The sequence below is a fragment of the Stigmatopora nigra genome, unplaced genomic scaffold, assembly GCF_051989575.1.
Source record: "Stigmatopora nigra isolate UIUO_SnigA unplaced genomic scaffold, RoL_Snig_1.1 HiC_scaffold_26, whole genome shotgun sequence".
In the NCBI taxonomy this organism is placed as follows: Eukaryota; Metazoa; Chordata; class Actinopteri; order Syngnathiformes; family Syngnathidae; genus Stigmatopora; species Stigmatopora nigra.
In genome coordinates this window covers 1,200,851-1,221,330 of record NW_027551605.1, presented here as the reverse complement: position 1 = coordinate 1,221,330, position 20,480 = coordinate 1,200,851, and the positions used below count along the sequence as shown (strand labels likewise).

At 38.1% G+C, this 20,480-nt stretch overlaps 1 protein-coding gene and 1 long non-coding RNA gene across 3 annotated transcripts in view; one reads left to right on the top strand and one right to left on the bottom strand.

Annotated features, from left to right (window-relative positions):
- The window catches only part of LOC144192419 (uncharacterized), a 97,626-nt gene that overhangs the window by 1,617 nt on the left and 75,529 nt on the right, over positions 1 to 20,480 (bottom strand). For both annotated transcript variants that reach the window (XR_013325117.1, XR_013325118.1), the window contains 2 exons: positions 1,602 to 1,746; positions 442 to 581 (listed from right to left, as the gene is read on the bottom strand). This is a non-coding gene — a long non-coding RNA (uncharacterized LOC144192419). The remainder of the gene's footprint in view (positions 1 to 441; positions 582 to 1,601; positions 1,747 to 20,480) is intronic.
- On the top strand, positions 1,484 to 5,257 carry tcf23 (transcription factor 23). The gene is made up of 4 exons (XM_077711506.1): positions 1,484 to 2,140; positions 2,383 to 2,526; positions 3,696 to 3,860; positions 4,434 to 5,257. The coding sequence occupies exons 1-4, from the start codon at positions 1,988 to 1,990 to the stop codon at positions 4,539 to 4,541; spliced, it is 570 nt and encodes a 189-aa protein (XP_077567632.1). The 5' UTR covers positions 1,484 to 1,987; the 3' UTR covers positions 4,542 to 5,257.

The window sequence follows — 20,480 nt, the reverse complement described above, 5'->3', positions numbered from 1 at the left end:
TCACAGCACTGGGGTTCTGGGTTCAAATCCAGGTCATGTCCATCTGTGTAGAGTTTGCATGTCCTCCCCAAGCCTGCATGGGTTTCTTCCGGGTACTCCGGTTTCCTCCCACATTCCAAAGTCATGCATGGTTGGCTGATTGGACACTCTAAATTGCCCCTAGCTATGCATGGTTGTCCATCTCCTTGTGCCCTGTGATTCAGGGTGTCCCTCACCTCTGGCCCGAAGTCAGCCGGAATAGGCTCCCGCATCCCCCGGAACCTAGTGAGGATAAAGCGGTTCAGAAAATGAGATGGTTATCACACCAGCGGAATGCAAAAGCAACTGATCTAAACACCCCCAACTAAGTGCTACGCAGCTGTGCACTCGTTTCTAATATTGTTAAACTAAATCATCTACTCAAATACACAATATTGAGGAATGTGAGTTAAGCTTACTTACAATGTCATCTTTATTCATTCTTTCATCCATTTTTCACACCGCTTATCCTCACGAGGGGGGTGCTGGAGACTATCCCAGCCAGATGGCAGGCCGGGGAAACCCTGCCTTGGCAGCCAGCCAATCCCTTTGACGAATATGATCTGAATGAAAAAAATAAATGGAATATTTTTTTTCCCATATTTATCACAAGCACATTAATTCCATGTTCTGCAGTACGAGCTGGATAAAGAAACCCTCGAACTGACCCTAAAATTCATTGAACAGAATTTTTCCTAATCAAGCCTTTCCTCATTTATTTTTGATAATTATAGATATTGATGGCCGGTTGGTTGAATGGTTAGTGTGTAGGCCTCACAGTTCTAGGTCGTGGGTTTGAGCCCAGGATGGTCTTCACTGTGTGGAGTTTGCATGTTCTTGCGTGGGTTTTCTCCAGGGACTCCGGTTTCTTCCCATATCTCAAAAGCATGCATGGTAGGCTGGTTGAACAAACAAAATTACCCTTCGAGTGTGAGCATGATTGGTGCTCCATCTCCCTGGCCCTGGTGCCCATAGTTAGCTAGGCTCTACCACCCACCATTATCCTTGTGAGCATAAGCGGTTCATAAAATAAATCAACGAATGAACTATAGATATGGATTTGAAAATCTGAAAAAATATGGCTTAGTCTTCAAGAACTTGGAAGCCAAAATTCCCTCCATTTCTTGAATAAACAATTACCATTGCTATGTTTGGCTTTCTCATTAATGTATTGCATTAGAAAAAAAACTGATTTACTGAGACGTGTTTCTATAAATTGCTTACTTTTACATGATAGTCTATGTATGATTCCTGTCCAACTCGGTCAAACTTTATTATTGGGTCATAAAAGTCTTTAGAAAAAGATCAGAATAGATATTTTGTTCAAGCTCTTCTTGGACATCCTTCTCTTAGTGTCGCACTGCCCCTCACCCTTCCCTTCCCACCCTAGTCCAGCTGTTACCACAATTTTGACTTTCCCAAGCCCTTTCGAGTGCCCTGGCTCAGGACCCCTTCTTGTCCTGTACTCCCCCTGGCCTGACTGCCCGCCTGCATGCTCCCTTTGGCAGTCAAACAACCAGGGAGGATCAGGACGACCGGGCGGCCAAGATAAGGACCACATGAAGTTCCCCACATTACATTACCTCACTTGATAAGGCAACACGCAAGACACAGCCTCAAAGGGGGTGGAGGCATGGTGATGGTGGTAGGGGGGTCCCGATCTATGGAATGCTCTGGATGGAGACTGATGCGCTGAGAACTTTGCTTGCGGACTTTTTACCACTTGTTCTGCAAGATAGAGACGCACAGAGTGGAGACACCACTTTGATTAACGTTCTGAATGGAGGCTGGTCAACTTGGGGGGAAACCTTTGCTTCAGATGACTAACTACTGAATTTCTAATTTGAGATGTAAAAGACAGGAGCGCTTTCTCGAGATCCAAACAGAAATTCAATCCTGTGTACCCAATGAGTGTAGACGCATTGGTCGTAGAAGTCAAATCTCAGGACAATCTTTTTTCTATGCACTCATGGCGGGAAACCCATTGGAGAGTTTAATTTCAGTTGCCAATAGCCACCAACTTGGCAAATTTGAGGGTTATTGCCCTCCCACGACCAGAAGCCCCGCATGCCTACAAAGACGCAAGCACGGCATTCGAAGCAACAAGGAATTCTGTTATCTGGTAAGCAGAAATATAATAATTTAGTGTCAATACTAAAATATATGGCTGTATTCAAGTCTGATTCATCGGAAAATTTTCATTACAATACAATACATTACAATATTATAACAATCTCTTGACCTTCAACTCATTTTAATTGTTATGACTATACTTTCTAATATAAAACATGCATTTAACAAAATCTATTTTTTATCAAATGTTTTGGTTTGCATTTTTTTAAATCCCAATTTGGGTTTTTCCAGGTTCCATCTGCATGCGAGTCCGGATCAAACAAGAGTGATCAAACACTCCCAAAAAGCACACCAAGCAGTCATCCCTCCCCGGTAAACGCAGCACGAGAGAGAAGCCGCGTTCGAAACCTGCGCCAGGCTTTCCACAGTTTACAGGTACTCAAGCTGATGACAATTCGGATACTAGTATTCACAGTTTAACTACAGAAAAAAAATGCCGTCCCACGTCCCACTCTGGTAGCTGACTCCAGTAAACTAGATTAGCACACAAGCAGGCCAGCAAGCACCAAACGACATCACTCATAACACTTCTGGCATACAAAAGTACAAAGGTTTATATGGATACAATAATACATTGACATACGACAACATACGAGAAATTTGAGGTACGAGAAAAATTACGAGCAAATATTTGCCTTGAGATAAGAGCCAAATTTGAGATACGAACATACAAGAGGGTTCCCGATGCAGCCGCCGTGTGGCCGAGAATGCGAGAGGCTGCTAATGAGAACAGCATTGTTCTGTCTTTTTCGCTGCATGTCCCTCACATAAAGATATCTAAGAGCACCAGCCGTACAGGTTCCATTTTTTTGCATTTATCACTGCAAAATTAAGGGGAAAAACAATGGGTCCAAAGCAAGTCCGTGCACGAGCTTGAACTTTTTTAGTCCATATTCAGAAAAGGTCAAAACTATCCAAAGGGATAAAGTTTTAAGTTTGGAGCCCTGTCTCTTGAAATAATGTTCCCTTGGTAATCAAATATATGTTCCACATGTTGTATTCATTGTTTCAAAACTTCATGGGCCTAATTAATATTTATAATATAATGATATAATATAAAGATAACTAATTAATATTTATAAAATAATATAATATATAGTTAGCTAATTAATATTTATAATATAATAATTTAATAAAAAAATAACTAATTCATATTTATAATATAATAGCACAAGTTAAATTTAACTCATTCATATTCATAATGTAATATAAAATTAACTAAATAATATTTAATTTGAAATTTTAATTTAAAAAAATCAAGCCACCTGATGTAGAATTTTACTCGCCTGATTTAAATCTGGGCCAAGCGTGGGATCGATTCCCGATTGGCGGTGATATGATTGTGAGTACGATTAGTCAACGGTATGAATGAATGAATGAATGAATACAGAAATCTAATTAAAATTGTGATCCGGACTATGCATCTATAAGTTACTTCTTAATTGTTTGGGTGAATCCTCATAAAACTCAATAAAATTCAGGATTTCTTTTTACCATTAATGTCAAAACATTCACATTATCTTGACAATGATTGTCTTTGGCAGGCTGCTCTCCCCTCGGTCCCTCCTAACACAAAATTGTCCAAGTTGGATGTTCTGATTCTGGCAACAAACTACATAGCCTACCTGACAAAGACCCTGGACCAGGGAAGAACTCTGACCGAGCACACCTTGCCACCAAGGCCTGGAGGATACTTGCACCCAGTAAAGGTAAAGTTGAGCCACATTATAGCCTCGGTTTGTTTAGATCAGCGGTCCCCAGACTTTTTTTCTCACCGCGGACCGGTAAAGCTCTTCCTATTCTCTCGTGGAGTGGCGCGTGCCAAGGGCGACAACTTAAGACAGAAGTGTGTAAGTGGAGGGGGCTGTATGTTCCATTAACAACGTCCACAATGGCAAAAAATAAATCCCAAGCATAAGAGCAATTATTTATTATTATTATTATTATTATTATGACAGCTTTTCTCATTTCAAGTAGGAGGGCGAGATTAAAAAAGTTAATACTTATTTTTATGACGGACCGATGCCAATGGGGTCGTGAACCGCTACCAGTCCCCGGTCCAGTGGTTGGGGGACCACTGGTTTAGATCATTGAATTGAATTGAATGTTTTTATTCTTATTATATAAGTATAATGAGATTTCAAGCTTTAACCACATCGTGGACAAATAAATAATCATCTCATTTTCTCATGTTCGGAACCCGCTTTATCCTCATTAGGGTCGCAGGGGGTGCTAGAGCCAATCCATAGAAGTATTTTGTGATGGTGTTTTTCTTACCCTAGAAATGGCCAATGCGTTCACTACTCTACTGTGGAAGTGTGGGAGAGATGCTATCTGGAATCCAAGCCAATCAAGATACAGCTACAATGGAAGGAGACAAGGCGTGTTAGTAACCTCTGCAATTCTTCTTCAGAGACTCAGTTCGTTTAAGCATTAAACCATTTTTTTTCAACTTCTGAGGAAAATGTCATGGGGTCAAGGCAAGAAAAGAAAAGACAGAAAAAAAATGTGCTTTCTATCCAATATAGGAAAATTGATGTGACTCACCTTTTTATGAATGAAGTGATCATTAATGTTTTGAGTGTGAATCTACAAATCTAGATTTGTAGTTATTTCTTCCGGGCTGTCACCATCAGTGAGAATACTATCTTAAAGTGAAACTTTTTTGTGTCAGCACTGTCGAACCACCAGTGTTCAAGTAAATTTCGAACTGCACTCATGGAATAAGAGTTAAACTGTATAATTGAGCAATTTGTAGAAGGACGCCCAAATCCACATTTGTTAGAATTTGCTTAAAGCATGATTTCCTCCACATGTAGCACTTTGTGAACTTGATTTTGGTTGACTGCAAAGTATAGATATTCACAGCATGGATGTTTTTGTTGTCTGTTATTGGTGTGTTCAGGGGACAAGTGTAAATACACATATCTGCCGAGGTGTGTTGTGAAAATACAGCATTGTATTACTGCAGTAAGTTACTCAACATGCAGCACAATGTGACAGACACAATTTTTGTGCAGTCTGTACAAAGGTTTACTTAAAATGAACCTAGTATGAAGTAATGTACCTTTATAAATAAATGACAAATAAATTGTTTTCCATTTGAGTGGTTGTCAAACCTTTACATTCAGTAACAAACAAAAATAATTGCTTTTCTATTAAGACCAACATCACTATCCAGGATCATGCCGTATTTTCGGACTATAAGTTGCATATTTTCCTCACAGTTTTTTTCTGTGGCTGCGTTTTATTGTCAAGTGTGACTCATGCTGTATGTTTTTTTTTTTCAAATTTAGAAAAGTATGTTCTAGATTTGGCCTTTTTTTTCTTCTGCAGTTGGCAGAGTTATTCACAAGAAATATCGAATTTGAAGTCTGAAATGGATTTGGTAGTTGCATCGAAGATTAAGGCCACAAATGAAAAATAAGTGTCCAAAATTTAGAAGATCATCAGCTGCTCTCTGCCCTCACTGGATGACATTGCCAGCCCTCGCTACCTCAGCAGAGCCAGGAACATTGTTAGGGACCTTCAAAATATTCTGAACATGATGCACACAAATGTGCCTACAATGGATAACGCACAACCACTTGCCAACGAGCAGTAATATATACTCATCGTATTAGCGATCGCTCCGCCATTCGCGCTGAGTGACAGAAAAAAACCCTGAAAAAATGCACCGCTTTGCTCAATGCTCATAGATATCTGTTATACACAAAAGAGATGCGGCAAAAAAGACTAAAATCATAAACAGCCTCTCTCTCATGTCTTGGTCACCTGGCTCTCGTATCTTGAAATTTGTCTCGTATCTAGAGATAATTATTTGCATGAAATGTTACTCGTATCTCGAAATGCTCCTATGTCGGGGTGTTCGGATGTCGAGGTACCACTGTACTTATTTATGTTTTTACTGGGAAACACCACACATTTTGTTATATGCAACTGTTGTATAATGACAATAAAGGTTTTTGATTAATTTTGATTGTATAGCGGTTTCTGTTTATTCTGATTAAAGCCTTTAGTTTTGTGCACCAGCACTCAGCTTGTCATCAACTCCCTGCGTTTCTGGGTCCCACTTCACTTCGCACGAGGACGGATCATTTTCACAGGAAAAGATTTTTTTAAAAGAAACTATTTTGAATCTGACATTCTTTATTAATGTGTACTGATAATGGAGTATGTACTTAAATTCTACTGAACATTGAAGTCTATTCCAACCTATAATTCTTGTTGATATGTGAGTGGGGTGGATATGAGAGCCCTTCTCTTGTTCTCTAATTGTGGACCAGAGCCCAGCCTGACTGAATTTGTCTCCCCAGAACATGATGGTCTAGGATGTGTGCACAACAGGCCAGCATTCAAGGCTACTTCAATAAATCTGTCAGGGAGGGGGGGGCGGGGGTTGAGTGCTGGGGGACATCATCACCTATTTCCAGTATGCAGTGATGACTAATTTGGAGTAGCTTGAATCCTGGATTCTTAGACAGAATGGGTGCACACTTAGAATTGTAAAGAGAGAAGAAGCAGAAATTCACATCCAACGTCGGCTTTAAAATTGGCAAATTTTCTTTCATTTTCTTAAATTTTCTGTTTTCATTGAGAGGGTTTTTCTCAGTAATAGAACGTTGGTGATAATTTTGTCTAGGAATCTATGATGCACATTTTTACAGAATAAAATGATACATTGATTGGATAAGCACCAATGCAATAAAATAAAACAAAACAAAATTCAATAGTCGTTGATACGTGGTTGTGTTAAAATGAACATTTTCCCCCAAAATATAAAATGTTTTAGAAACGGAATTGTCAAAGACTCCAACATTGCTTTGTATTTTTATCGCTTTAGGTGAAATGCAAGTGATTGTGTTAAATATGAACAGAATGAATCGTGGTATACTTCATACCATAGCTTCATACCATTATGCTAATCTTCCCACTAAAAATAGTGACAAAGATTTGCCATTTTTCATTCATTGATCCATTTTCCAAACCGCTTATCCACACAAAAGTCGTAGGGCATGCGAGACCATATCCCAGCTAACTGTAGCCACCAGGCGGGGGTCTCCCTACATCGGCCACCATCGAATTGCAGGGCACAAGGAGAAAGACAACCATGCACGCTCACACTCATACTCCTCCTTCTTCATTATCGCATTTACTCTCTGCAAAGCAAATTTAGAATTCCTCCAAAGCATTGTGAAAGACTCATTACCAATGTTCTTAAACGCTGGATTTCAGTTATTGCTGCCAAAGGTGGCCCAACCCGTTATTAGGTTCAGTGGGCAATTACTTTTGCACATGGGGCCAGACAAGTTTGTATTTTTTCTGACTTGTTGAATAAAATCATCATTTAGAAACTGCTTTCTATTTCCGTTGTCTCTCTATCATAATAAAATTGGTTTGATTATCTGAAACCATTGCGTGTGATAAATATGCAAAAAACACAGAAATCAGGAAGGGGGCAGATACTTTTTCATGGGATATATATAACATACCGTAAAATCTCTATTTCAATGGCATGCCACTCTATTTTTCAAACTTCCCCCGTACTGACGTTTAATTAGAGGTGCTGTTCAATTAGAGGGTGGCGCTCTATTTTTCAACTAGCTGATCAGAATTTTGAGAAATTGCAGTACATTTTATGGGTGAAAAATGAAACCAGTTAATATATGCATATTTATTTAACAAAAGGCACAAATACAAGGAGATTACTGTAAAGTAATTACATATTCACTGGTGAAAATCAAGTGACACGTCGCTGTTGTAGCTATCCTCATTCGCATCACCTTCCGCATCAGCATCAAGTTTCTGAAGGAGTTCACATTCATCGAAACAGCACTACGTTCTCGGGATGTTCGGGTAGTCTTTTTGCAGTTTGAAAATATTATAATTACATTATCGCTGACAAAAATTATTTCACCATAATTATCGTTATCGTTTTATCGCCCAGCCCTACTCTAGGTATTTTCAGAGATGTTTTAATTTAGTTTTATGAGTTAGATCAGAACCATCATCTTCAAATTCATAATTAGGTTTGAAAAATTTACAAAAGGTGGACCAGCGAGTGTTTAGCCAATTTTCCAAGTTCTGGGGTCCCCTCTTCAAATCCAGGGTCAGTCCTACTGTGTGGAGTTTGTATGTTCTCCCTGGACCTCCATGTTGGCTCGTGCTTGCTGAAGAAATTGAATGAGGCGTTCTAGTAGACCTCGTGGGCCTGTATAAATTGGGTGCAGCTTCCTAGAATTACAGCCACATCATCAATCTGGAGCTTCTTTAATTGCTTCTTGGTGGCATCGCTAATGTGACAACGGTATGATTCCCAGGCAAGTAGGTGCTTGCCAAACATAGAAGAACCAATGATCCGTAAAACCTCTATTTCACCGGCATGCCACTTTATTATTCTTTCCCCCGCATTGACGTTCAATTAGAGGTGCCTTTCAAATAGAGGTTTTACGATATGTGCCAGTTTCTTGACCCGGGGATCGGACAACCAAGGACCTCCCCCTTTGGCTGACACCCAACTGCCTACACACCTGACCTCCATTTTACTCATCCTTGGATGTCTTCTGCGCCATTCTTTGTTGGGTCTCTCATTTTGGACCAGTTTACCATTGGTTACACTTCCTAATTTTTATCTAATTTCCTTGAATTTGCTCCACTGAACATATAGCCTACACATTAATTTTCCATCCTGCTTATCCTCACATGGGTCGTGGGGGATGCTATAGCTATCACAGCTAACCACAAGGATCACGGAGGGGATACCCTAAATTGCTAGCCAGCCACTTGTGGGAGCATGTACAAAAATGTGAAATATTCTTTACAGACTGAAACCATAACATGCAAAACAGAAGTAACTAAGTTAAATTGTACCACAGTACTTGGTCAAACAAAAACTTCCTCGCTCTAGTATTGAAGACGGAAAAACAGTTCTTTGTGAAAGCTTCCAATCAGAATCATCCCACTATTTTACTCTTTTATGTGGAAAAAAACATTAAAACATCACAGCTAAAGGTGGTCCATTGGAGGACCTCCACCTGCAGGCGGTTGTGTTGAAAGTGTTTTTACATCAATTTTTCCAACTGAATCACAATCAAGAAAGGATGTATCCAAGGAGTCCACAACCACCCCTCAATCTGCTCACATTTGCAGATAAAAAGAACATTTTTTGCTATCTTTTACTCATTATGGCAAGAGCTCCGATTGCAGGCGAGATTTATAGAGCTATGTGGCCACACTCCCCGTTTTGGCTGGACTTGTTGCTCCAAATGGCCAGAATCAGTGGGAGAGAATGGACAAGAAGGGTGACTTGGAAGAAGAAAGGAAGGAAGAAGGGAGGATATGCTAGAGGATTGTGAGGGAATTGACTGAAATAGAATAACGTCGCCAGGCTAGTAAATTAACAGGTCAAAATAATAAAAATAAAAAAGGATGACACCATGAAGTAAAGCACTACAGTTAATTGGACAGAAAGCTTGAGGAAGGAACAAAAAAGTTTGAAAATGTCACCACAGAACAATATATTTTTGTTATTATTAAGTCAATTATCCTCATACCTCAGATTTCCCGTATGTCGAGACACTCGTATGTCAAGGTATTACTGTCCAAATAAAATTCACCATATATATCAAATGACTTTGTATATTTTTTTGTAAGCCTTGATCCTTGATGGCGGACTACAGAAATTGTGTTTCCGTTTATTTTAGCAAGAAACAAAGTTGAAGCACATGAATTACTTTCATGGGATAAACAAAATGGAATAGTGGGCTGGATTTGTCCTTGAGTTTGACACTTGTGTTCCAGTCCATTTTTAGCGATACATTAATTAAAGCTTTCAAATTACTGTTATTGGCAGCAGTATCTAAACTTTTATATAAATGTATCTTTGTCTGTGTGTGTATGCATGTGTGTGTGTGTCTGTGTGTGTATCTGTCTGTGTTTTTGTGTGTATCTTTGTGTGTATCTGTCAGTGTTTTTGTGTGTATCTGTGTGTGTGTGTGTATCTGTTAGATCCCATGGAGTCTGAAACGGCTGAACTGATTTTCATGAAAATGAATGGAAATGAAAAGTAGATATTTAGATATTAAACTCTTGTTGAGAGCTGTTTTCAACAACAGTACTTACTTTCGGTCACCATTTGACAAAATGTCAGGGGACCAAACGTCCGGCGACCAAACGCCCGGCGACCAAACGTCCGACGACCAAACGTCCGACGACCAAACGTCCGACGACCAAACGTCCGGGCAACTAAACGTCCGGGCGACCAAAAGTTTGTACTTTTTCTGACTTGTCAAATCAAATCATCATTTAGAAATTGCTTTCTATTTCCGTTGTCTCTGTGTCATAATAAAATTGGTTTGATTATCTGAAACCATTGTGTGTGATAAACATGTACAATAAAACTAATCAACATGTCATAACTTGTAATGTATAAAAAAGACACACAATGGGAAAGTTATGCATGATTATGTTACAATAAAATGAGAAATGACCAATAGTTTTATGTATATTTGAATAATTTCACATTATTTTGAATTCTGAATCGTTCAAGAAGGTTTATGAAATATAATGAAACAAATGATCTAAACAAAATGTATATTACATATTAGTATATTTTGGTTGTTATTGGTTATAGTTATAACTGCGAATGAATTGAATTCTATAGCGTTGATTAAATACATTAAAGTTTAATTCATTTGAGTAGTTCAATTCTAAATGTCCAACATGTTAAAATAAAATATACAATCTAAAATACAATGTATTTTTATTTTACACCTGTCCTCTGAACTAAATAGACTTACAATTAATTATAATCAGCATTACAGTGATTTTTACATTTTGCAAAAGAGGTTTTTACACCATTTATTGCATTAACTCATTTTGAACCCTAGATGGGAGTGTAACATTGGCTATACTTCTGTCTTGATTTGTGCTTGTATTTATGAGAATTCCTGATTACCCAGTCAGAATAATTGACAAACACTGCTCTCCCAAATGTAATTTGCGATGCTACTGCGCCACTGCAAACCATAGGCTAGTTTTTTAGTGTGTTTTGTTTTTGCTTTGCTGATTTCAATGGCCTCCAGTGTCATGTAATGACTCCAGCAAGGTGTCGCCACCACCACCACATTGCAGCCAACCCTGACATCTCATTAGCATCCTTTCACTGCAGTCTGCATGTTTTCCCTCCCTTCAGCATCCTTTCCACTATCGTGCCAATTTGTCTGCAGTGCATACACATGACTTATACATGAGGGAAAAAAAAGCGATGTGATGTGAGGCAAAACGCAGAAAGCAGAGGAATGATGGCCAAGAGGTAAAAAAAAGAAGAAACTCAATGATGCATAAGGATTTGAAAACCTTCAAATTCCATTGTACTGTATTTGTATGCTCACCTTTCGTGTTGGATTATTCTTAGCAAGAAATATATCGAACCAGTGGTCTTATACAAGAGATTTAAAGCTTTACTATGAAGTGTACCAATAAATTATCAATAAATAAATAAGTAGTCAACATAATGAATAGTTAACATGAATAAGTAGTCAACGTGAATAAGTTTTCCAGTACAAAAAGTGACTAAAGTGCAGCCTATAGAGTTTTAATGCAAGTATAAAACAAGAAATTAGTCTAGATTAGGTGCAGAAGTGGAGTTGAGTATAGTCTTGGTATTTTTAATAAAACAGTTGGGATCAAATATTTCAAAGAGGGCAAAATGCAAATTTTAGAGGCCACCAATGCTGTCGGAATTTGCTCAACAGTGTCCATTGTTGTGAAATTAAATGGCTTCCATGTGTCTGACATTTTGACGCTACAATGAGGCTGATTGGCCAAGCTGACCAAGTAACAGTGACGACCCATGTGACCGCTTTGTTAAGTCTTCTGGGCAGAAGGTCAATAGCTATTCTCAGATTAAAGATTATATTCGAGATGGGCCCATATCGAGGCTTCGCATCATTTGCCAGTGGCACAAAAATCATTGTGCTAAAGGAGCGTTGCATGAAAAGTGAGCCAGTCAAGTGCAGTGCTCAATTGGTGGAGGTAGAAAAGTGTCACCAAAGTGGTGCCAACGCAGGAAATATTGAGGGGGAGTGGGCAGAGTGACAATTCTAATTTCAGAGATGGTGGGTTATTAGGATGATTTCCAGCTTTGGAGCTTCTGAGAATAGTTGGAGTCACCAAGGGAGTGCATGACAATTTTTCAACTTGGCTAAAATTGTGAAGTACCATGGATGAGAGGACAAAGATAATTGCGATTGCATTAAATATGTCGTTCTTACTCTCATAACTATGCAGGGTTTAACTATCTATAGTGTTTAAATTGCTTTTAATCTTGCATGATTGCTACAAAGTTATTTTTCTGTTATTTATTGAATGACTTTTGACCTAAATTCTTGTTATTTACACAAACAAACATGAAAAATAAATATTACCTCGAATAATGTTATGTTATGCGCAATGCCGCTAATTATGTTACACCTATATTCAGTCAGTTGTTTTTTATACTATATATTATGTATATTCCTCAATATTTTCATCATAATGTAATATCTATGGGAATGAAAAAGATATTGTGACAACATGAATTGTGCTCTGAGATTCCATCTTCTTGTGTGAAGGGTGGAAAAGCACACAAAGTAACTGGAGAGCTGTGATGCTTCAAAGAAATTCAGTGTCGGAAGTGTAGAGGAATTAAGAAGAAGAAGAAGATAAAGAGAGGTCACTTTTTAAACTCTTATCAAAAACTTCCCATGGAATGCTTCCCTATTCTACTTTGAAGAGAGACATATGGGAGCCTTTGGTGTAGGGATAAGAAACAGAATTTTCAAGTTACCTATAGTACAGTATAACTATATAACTCTATCAAAGTTTCCAATAAAGAATAACGCTCTGTACTCATTTCATAGTATTTCTAAAAACTTCTAATTCTATTTATAGAAACAGAAACTACTGAAGTTCTAATGCTTATCCTCCATCCAATTTTGAGAAGATTATTTTAGTAAATTTCCAACAGGTAAGCCATCTTGTTCTCATCCATACAAAGAAATCATGAAATCCATCATTTCCCGACCTTCAGGCAACCTAAACTCTCCCCCCTAGCAAACACTTAACCACATCGAAATGACAAAAACTAACACTGCTCTACTCTCCAAGGCAGCCACGGAAGAAATCCTCTTGTCGCTTATCACCTCAACCATAAAGCACAGTGGAAAAAGAGCTGCCGCAAGATAACAGTCACAGGGGAAGAATCAGTGGTCACATCGATGGCTGACTGGGCCCGTGTTTCATTTCTACACGCAGTTTTGCTTCCCGTAACAAGGAGTGACGAGCATTGAGGCGATGGTGGCCATGCTATGACGATCAAGACAGGCTCCCCCCCGCTGGCTGTCGTTATAATCAGCAAACAAGAATGAACACAGATGAGTCACCCCCAGTTATACACCTAAAAATGGACAAATCTGTCTTGGGCTCAATTTCTACTGCAATTCAGTGTAATTCCAGTCCATACTGATTTTCTGTGTACTTCCATAGTGTATATCTCATGCTAAAAGGCTGATAAGAACAACTTTTGTCATTTAATGATGGATAAAAACTACTTTAATATAGTTTCACACACCAGTGTCTTTATACTGTATAATATTTAGCACAAAAGTGATGGTGTATAATCCTTAAAAAAATGAAATATAATTTTTCCTAGACAGCTGCTATTGGCAGCATTACAGTTGTATTATTGGACAAAATAAAATGCATTTTTGGTTGTAAAATATAGTTATGAAAATTTGTCTTAACTTGCTTGGTAGTTAAAGTGTGGTATTACTAACAGGAGTGGGTGGGCTATGTCTAATTGTATGCAAAAAATGACTGAATTCATTTTTTATATGACTTTTGTCTTTTAAGAGTACAAAAGACATTCATATTTACTTCTGTAGAACATTTTTTTCTAAATAATGAGGTGCTACATACTGAAAAATGCTTGGAATGCATTTATTTAGACTGAAAGGTTTGCTAATGTCTTAATTGTCTTGTTTTCTTCTTTTTTTGGGGCATAATGTATCATTTTTACAGTTTAAGTGTTCTCTCTGTGGTTGTGTGGGTTTTTTTTGTCTACTTTCACCTTGTTCATGAACCAAAAAGACTCAAAATTGTATCAATGTGAGTTCATGCAGTTGTTTGCTGATCACCTAATTCTTAAATATGTATAGATTTATTGATTTGGGATGGACTTTCATGCTTCCAGGGCCTTCAACTCTATGAATTTCTTTTCACAAACATGTTCTAAAGTCATAATTTCAGGGTTAACGTGTCTCCAAACATATCCGACCCCTTACCACAAAACAAATGATCAATCTGACACGGCTCATCACTAGACAAAGATGCGAGTGTGCGTTGAGCATATGCATAAGTTAGTCGAGGGTGACGCAGTAAAGACTCGAGGGCGGCTGTCACCGCGCCAGCCTCGTTTGGCAAGGGCGTCTCCTCCCTTCCAACGAAGAAAAGAGAACGCTCGATAAAACTTGACAGCAGCCTCTCGTCTAAATCCAGCTACGTTTGTAGAACTCGGCAAGATGAATTTGCTTGATAATGGGAACATTTTTTGGAACAGAGTAGCGAAAGGAGGAGTAACTTTCATCAGGCACTTCATTTTGCTCAAATACAACAACTCACAACTCATGTAAACAAAATCTTTCCGCCTATTTTTTTGCTGCCAAGTTGACATCAAAAAATGGACAAAATTGTCTGGGCAGAAAAATCATTGTTGGGGAATTAGTATTGTTACAATGCAGTATGTTTACTTTACATGGATTATAGAATATTGGCATATTGGTTAATTCTTAACTACTGCAAACAATGACTCAACATTCAACCTCTACCAAGTATTTTGCCCTGTTATTATCATCTAGATTCTCGGTCATCTGGCCATATTTCATGCTTTCCATCACCTTACTACAGTGTGAAATAGTGTTTTTTATCACTACTCATAAACAACGATAGGCACTTTACATTCTTATGGCGCTACTGCAGCAGCAGCAGCAGCAGCAATAATACAACAACAAAAATTTAAGTGAATGGCAGCACTCTTACAGGGAGTTTATTGACGGGAAGAAGAAAGTCAAAAAGTGTGAGGAGATTTTCAAGGTGAGGTGAGGCTCAACTGACAAACGATTGGGACTACAGTAGACATTTTTTGATATGCCCAAAAGCTGTAGAAAATCTTTAGTGATTCTACAGGGTCAAAAATGATGTATTTTTATATGACAAGACTATTTAGGTAGTTGGTTTCATACTGTTAGAAGAAATCGTGTCAGTTTTTGGTTATTGGAAGGCTGTTATCGGTTTACTGATAGTCTTCATTCTTGTTGACATTGACAAAGATTATCTGCAGGACAAAGCAGCCAACTCGTGATTAAGTCTGTAGGACGAAAGACGCATTAAATGTGCACTTAGTGAATATTTGTTTTGGCGGATTGAGCGACAAGCAATTTACAAGGGCATGAAAGATGAGTCAAACAAAAAAAAGTTATTAAAGAGAATTGGACTTTTCATCCCCTCTTTCTTAAACAAAATTGGCATGAATCCGAAGGGATTTCTGTTTTTTTCCATTTGAATGAAAAGTGCCGTTTACCACAGCAGACAAAAAACTGCAAAATTGATGCCTAACGATGGTTTTTGCTTCTGGAAATTGACAAAAGTACTTGTACTAACTTTTAGCAAGTCTTAAACTCAGATCAATATAATGAGTCACCAAACTTTGTCTCACAATCTTTGATAAAAGACAAAGAAAGCCTAGTTTAAAAGACTGAGCTGACTAGGAACGAAGACGGAGGCCACAGCAGGACACTGTTAACCACCCTACCACCAAGTCAGGATTTATATTTACTATGATCCACATATCTTGTTAGTCATATCACTGCTCAGCAGGCTAATTGCTACCACAATTTCCTCCCGTTAAGTTCAATGCTTTGCACCGTGTCCAAGTCACGCGGCGAGCCAGCGGCAAGAAGTGTGCCCATATTAATAGCCGGCCTCACATTACACGTATGATGAATTGCAGTCTTGTTAAAGTCTGCAGATGAAAGCTCAATTCCCTCCCCCTTCCCATACTCACCACCCCATCCCACTCGCTCACTTACAGTAGGAAGACTGGCTTCCATCTCGTCTCACTGGCCACGGGATTTAACGCTCGCTGCCTTCTTCCATTTGGCTTTATTGAAGTTTCTAAAAGCCCCGGCCTCAAACGTCCGTTCCCTGTCTCAACATATTGGATCACCTTTCCACTCTGTCTCACTTTGTCCTTGTTTTTTTGCTCTTTGGCCACTCTCTTCCTGTTTTTTTTCTCTTTTTTTACGTTTAATCCTTCAACTCATCCCATCAAGCTCTGTCCAGCACTCCCTGGAAAGCTCTTCAATGCTGACAATCAACACTGGGAATGGAAAAAAATGCTTTCGGTTATATGAAATTCCTCTTTTCTTGGTTGCTCTGCACGTTGGTTGTGGAAAATAGATTTAATTTGGGTTTTATGAACACTTTCTGAAATGAAACAGCCAGGGAATGGTGTTCAATTTTGTCATTGTGCTTTATTATCTTTCTGCAGATAATGTGTCCCACAGCAAAGTTTTGGTCATCGTCTCTTTGCTAAATGATTTCCAGGGACCGGAATCAAAGCCTGACCGGTCTTTTGGTCGCCGGTCAAATGTATTTAGATATTAAACGGTACTTAGATATTAAACGGTACTTGGATATTAAACAGTACTTGGATATTAAACAGTACATAGATATTAAACAGTACATAGATATTAAACAGTACTTGGATATTAAACAGTACATAGATATTAAACAGTACATAGATATTAAACACTACTTGGATATTAAACAGTATTTGGATATTAAACAGTACTTGGATATTAAACACTACTTGGATATTAAACAGTATTTGGATATTAAACAGTACTTGGATATTAAACAGTACTTGGATATTAAACAGTAATTAGATATTAAACAGTACTTAGATATTAAACAGTACTTACATATTAAACAGTACTTAGATATTAAACAGTACTTAGATATTAAACAGTACTTAGATATTAAACAGTACTTAGATATTAAACAGTACTCTCTCTCTTAGATATTAAACAGTACTCTATCTCTTAGATATTAAACAGTACTCTATCTCTTAGATATTAAACTCCCTCTCTTAGATATTAAACTCCCTCTCTTAGATATTAAACTCTCTCTCTCTCTTAGATGTTAAATGTTGAGAGCGGGCTTCAACAGTAAACTCTCTGTCACCATTTGTCCGGCGACCAAAAGGGAGTGGTATCATACAGGATTCAATCATTTAGCCAGATTTGAAATGGGTGTCTTTCCAAGTGTGTGACACGCTTAGGTTTCCATTAAATTTTTTAAAATAAATTCTACGGCTGAGATAGCATAGGCTGGTGATTTCCTTTGACTGGCAACTAATTAGAAGTCTAAATCGGAAGGAGCGTGAGGACACAGGATGAGTCATGTCCACGGAAGCAGTAGACCCGGGCGAAATGTCGTCATTTTGGTTTATTAGTGGTGATTGTGTCCAAATTTGTGTCATTTCTCTGCTGTGGAAAATGAGGACATCAGAAAGGCTCACTGTGGAGTAAACAAGTCGAGCATCTGTGTTCTTGGAGATGCAAATGCACAACTAGGAGGGCAGGATTCCAAACGCCAAGCATTCCCCTCCCAAAAAAAAGGGGAAACGAATTGGAATGTCATTTGAGAGAGATATATTTGGATGGGCGATTCAGCTAAAAATTGGCTCAACGCAAGCATGATTCTGTAGCTTTGTAAACTAATCTGTGACCTTGTCCTATCGCTGATGTCATAGCGAGATATCTAAAAGCTTTCCAGCTTTTCAAACATTGTTTGCCCTGTTACGGAAATGAGACACGGCTCACTTGCTGTCCTTATTTCAACGTAAAATGGCCTTCCAAAATAGTCAATTTGACCGGGATATTTTAAATGGTTGGCGTCATTTCAAACTTGATGGAATATGTAGCTACTATATGCAATTTCTATGTGTCACAAATTAAAAATTCCATAATCTGCAGTGTGTTTTGCATAGAATTATTACGGTTTTGCATTGAAACTAACAAATGTCTTAGTTTTTCCTTGCTTCTCTTTCTTCTCTTCTCTTTCTAATTCACTCAAGTTGCCTTCATTGTCCACCCCACATTATTATAAGCCTCATTATGTTATTGCAATCCACAAGACAATACTATAATCTGAAGCGGATATGTCATTTTCCATTAATACAATAGCAAAAGGCCAAATAAACAGTGTTAATTGTTTGCACAAGTCTATAAAAAACAATTGTCAACCCTTATCACCAAAGTATAAATATTATAATGGTTAAAATGAGTATTTAGAAGAGTATTAACCATGATCAATGATGGTGACCTTTCAAAATAGGCCTTAAAAACAAACAAATGCTGCCTTTTAAATAAAATTGATTATACATTGTTTGTTCTCATAATAAACCAATGCACATTTACTGCATAGCTTTGATAAAAGTAGTTCAAATTCTTCCACATACACATATTTAAACGTCTATTCAATGTCCCCACAAATATTTCAAAATAGCTCAAATAAAATTTTGCACTTTGCCACATTATGTGTGTCCACTTGACCTCCTTAAAAGAAGACGTAGTCCAGGTGAGTAATAAAAATGAATGAAAGCCACAGAAAAAAAAATCCTTCATCACCATGGTACTTATCATCATAATTGAGTACATCATCCTTTTTCCCCATCAAATCCCCCCTTAGGATAACAAGCCCATTTGCCATCACGTTCAGCATCATTACTCATGCTATAACATTAGTATGATTACTGTGTCATGACACGCTTCCTCATTGGCATCAATCTATGTGCCGTTAATACCCCCGACCGTCCTCATCGTTATCACTGGGGAGTCAGAATACTTCAATAGGACACTATAGGAGGAGGACGTTTTGTATACCAGGAGAAAACTTTTAGATTTTTTTTTCTTTACGCCAGGTTTATGTACACTGCTGTAAAAGAAAAAAAAATAAAGGCCAGAGATAGTACAGTGAATGTCTGGGTGGAAAAAGACAATTAGTGAGATAACCTCAACAGAAGAAAGTTTTAGAAGGTGGCGGACACAGACTGTTTCCTTTTCCTGATCTTTTTATAGCGGAATTGTGATTGCACAGGAGGTGAGAAAATGTTCAGATAGTGCGCCTCTTTTGTCTCTGTCTTTGTCCGTGGCAGATTTGTACTTGCAGTAGTTGTGCGATGCATTTTAAAGTGTTGCAAGGGGTCCAACATGGATCTACTGTCGACTATTGAATTGTAACTGACATTAGAATGTGTTGAACTTTCATATAGATAAAAAAAATTTAGGCAAAAAGGGATGAAATGTAATTCCCATGAATATTTCCAATCATTTTTAAGGATTCTGCTGTATTCTACTCATCCAAATTGCCGTCATTATCGGGCTCTGATAGTTCTGAGGTCCAGTTAAAATGAATTTCACCATGAAATGAATAAGAAATGCCAATGTAAATAGCCTACAGGCAAAAAAAGAACAAAACAAAGCAGGGTGATGGCGAGTTGCACTGCTATTTATGAGAGGCGAGAAACAAAGCAGTACTATGAAATCGATCGCTTCCTAAATCACCACAAAAGACATCCAAGAGCCCCCCTTGGCAGACTTCCAGTTTATGGAAGGACCCTCATGCACACACGCGCATGGATCTTTTAGGTAAACATACACCCACATCCAAACAAGAGAGAAAACTTTTGGCTCCCTGCCATGCTAAAATATCCAGTCATCATGATTCCTGTCACATATGCAAAGAGATGCCGAAAACCTCCATTGATGTCACCCTCACACATTTGCACCTTTGCAATTCCTCCTATTAAATCAACAACTTAAATATACAACCAAGAAATAGCATTTGGCTATTATACCACTGAAAATTAGGACTTTGCGGTAAAAAAAGTTAAAAATAGTAATTAAATGCAATATGTACAAATACATTAAGTACCGCATTCTTTGCACTATACGGCGCATCTAAAAGACTTCAATTTTTGAAGGTATGCTTTAGTATGGAAAATATGGCCGTTCTTAAACTATGCAAACCTGTTGTTTGATTGTACTTGTTTATGTGATATTCCTTTCCTCCACTGTGACTTTATTTATGACAGTGCATTTACTGCCAATGCTAAGTCAGCAATTTGCACTGTGTGAAAATATGATGGTTGAACTGATGCTTGCTCAGCTTATTTTAAACTAGAAACTCTTGATTCATCAACGGTGGCTCGTCTGCATATATTATCA

What these genes read in the sequence shown, in the direction of transcription:
- tcf23 (XM_077711506.1), top strand. Translation starts at nt 1,988, where the DNA reads ATGGCGGGAAACCCATTGGAGAGTTTAATTTCAGTTGCCAATAGCCAC. An exon ending in ACAAGGAATTCTGTTATCTG is followed by an intron (nt 2,141 to 2,382) that starts GTAAGCAGAAAT and finishes GGGTTTTTCCAG; the next exon opens with GTTCCATCTGCATGCGAGTC. An exon ending in GATACTTGCACCCAGTAAAG is followed by an intron (nt 3,861 to 4,433) that starts GTAAAGTTGAGC and finishes TTCTTACCCTAG; the next exon opens with AAATGGCCAATGCGTTCACT.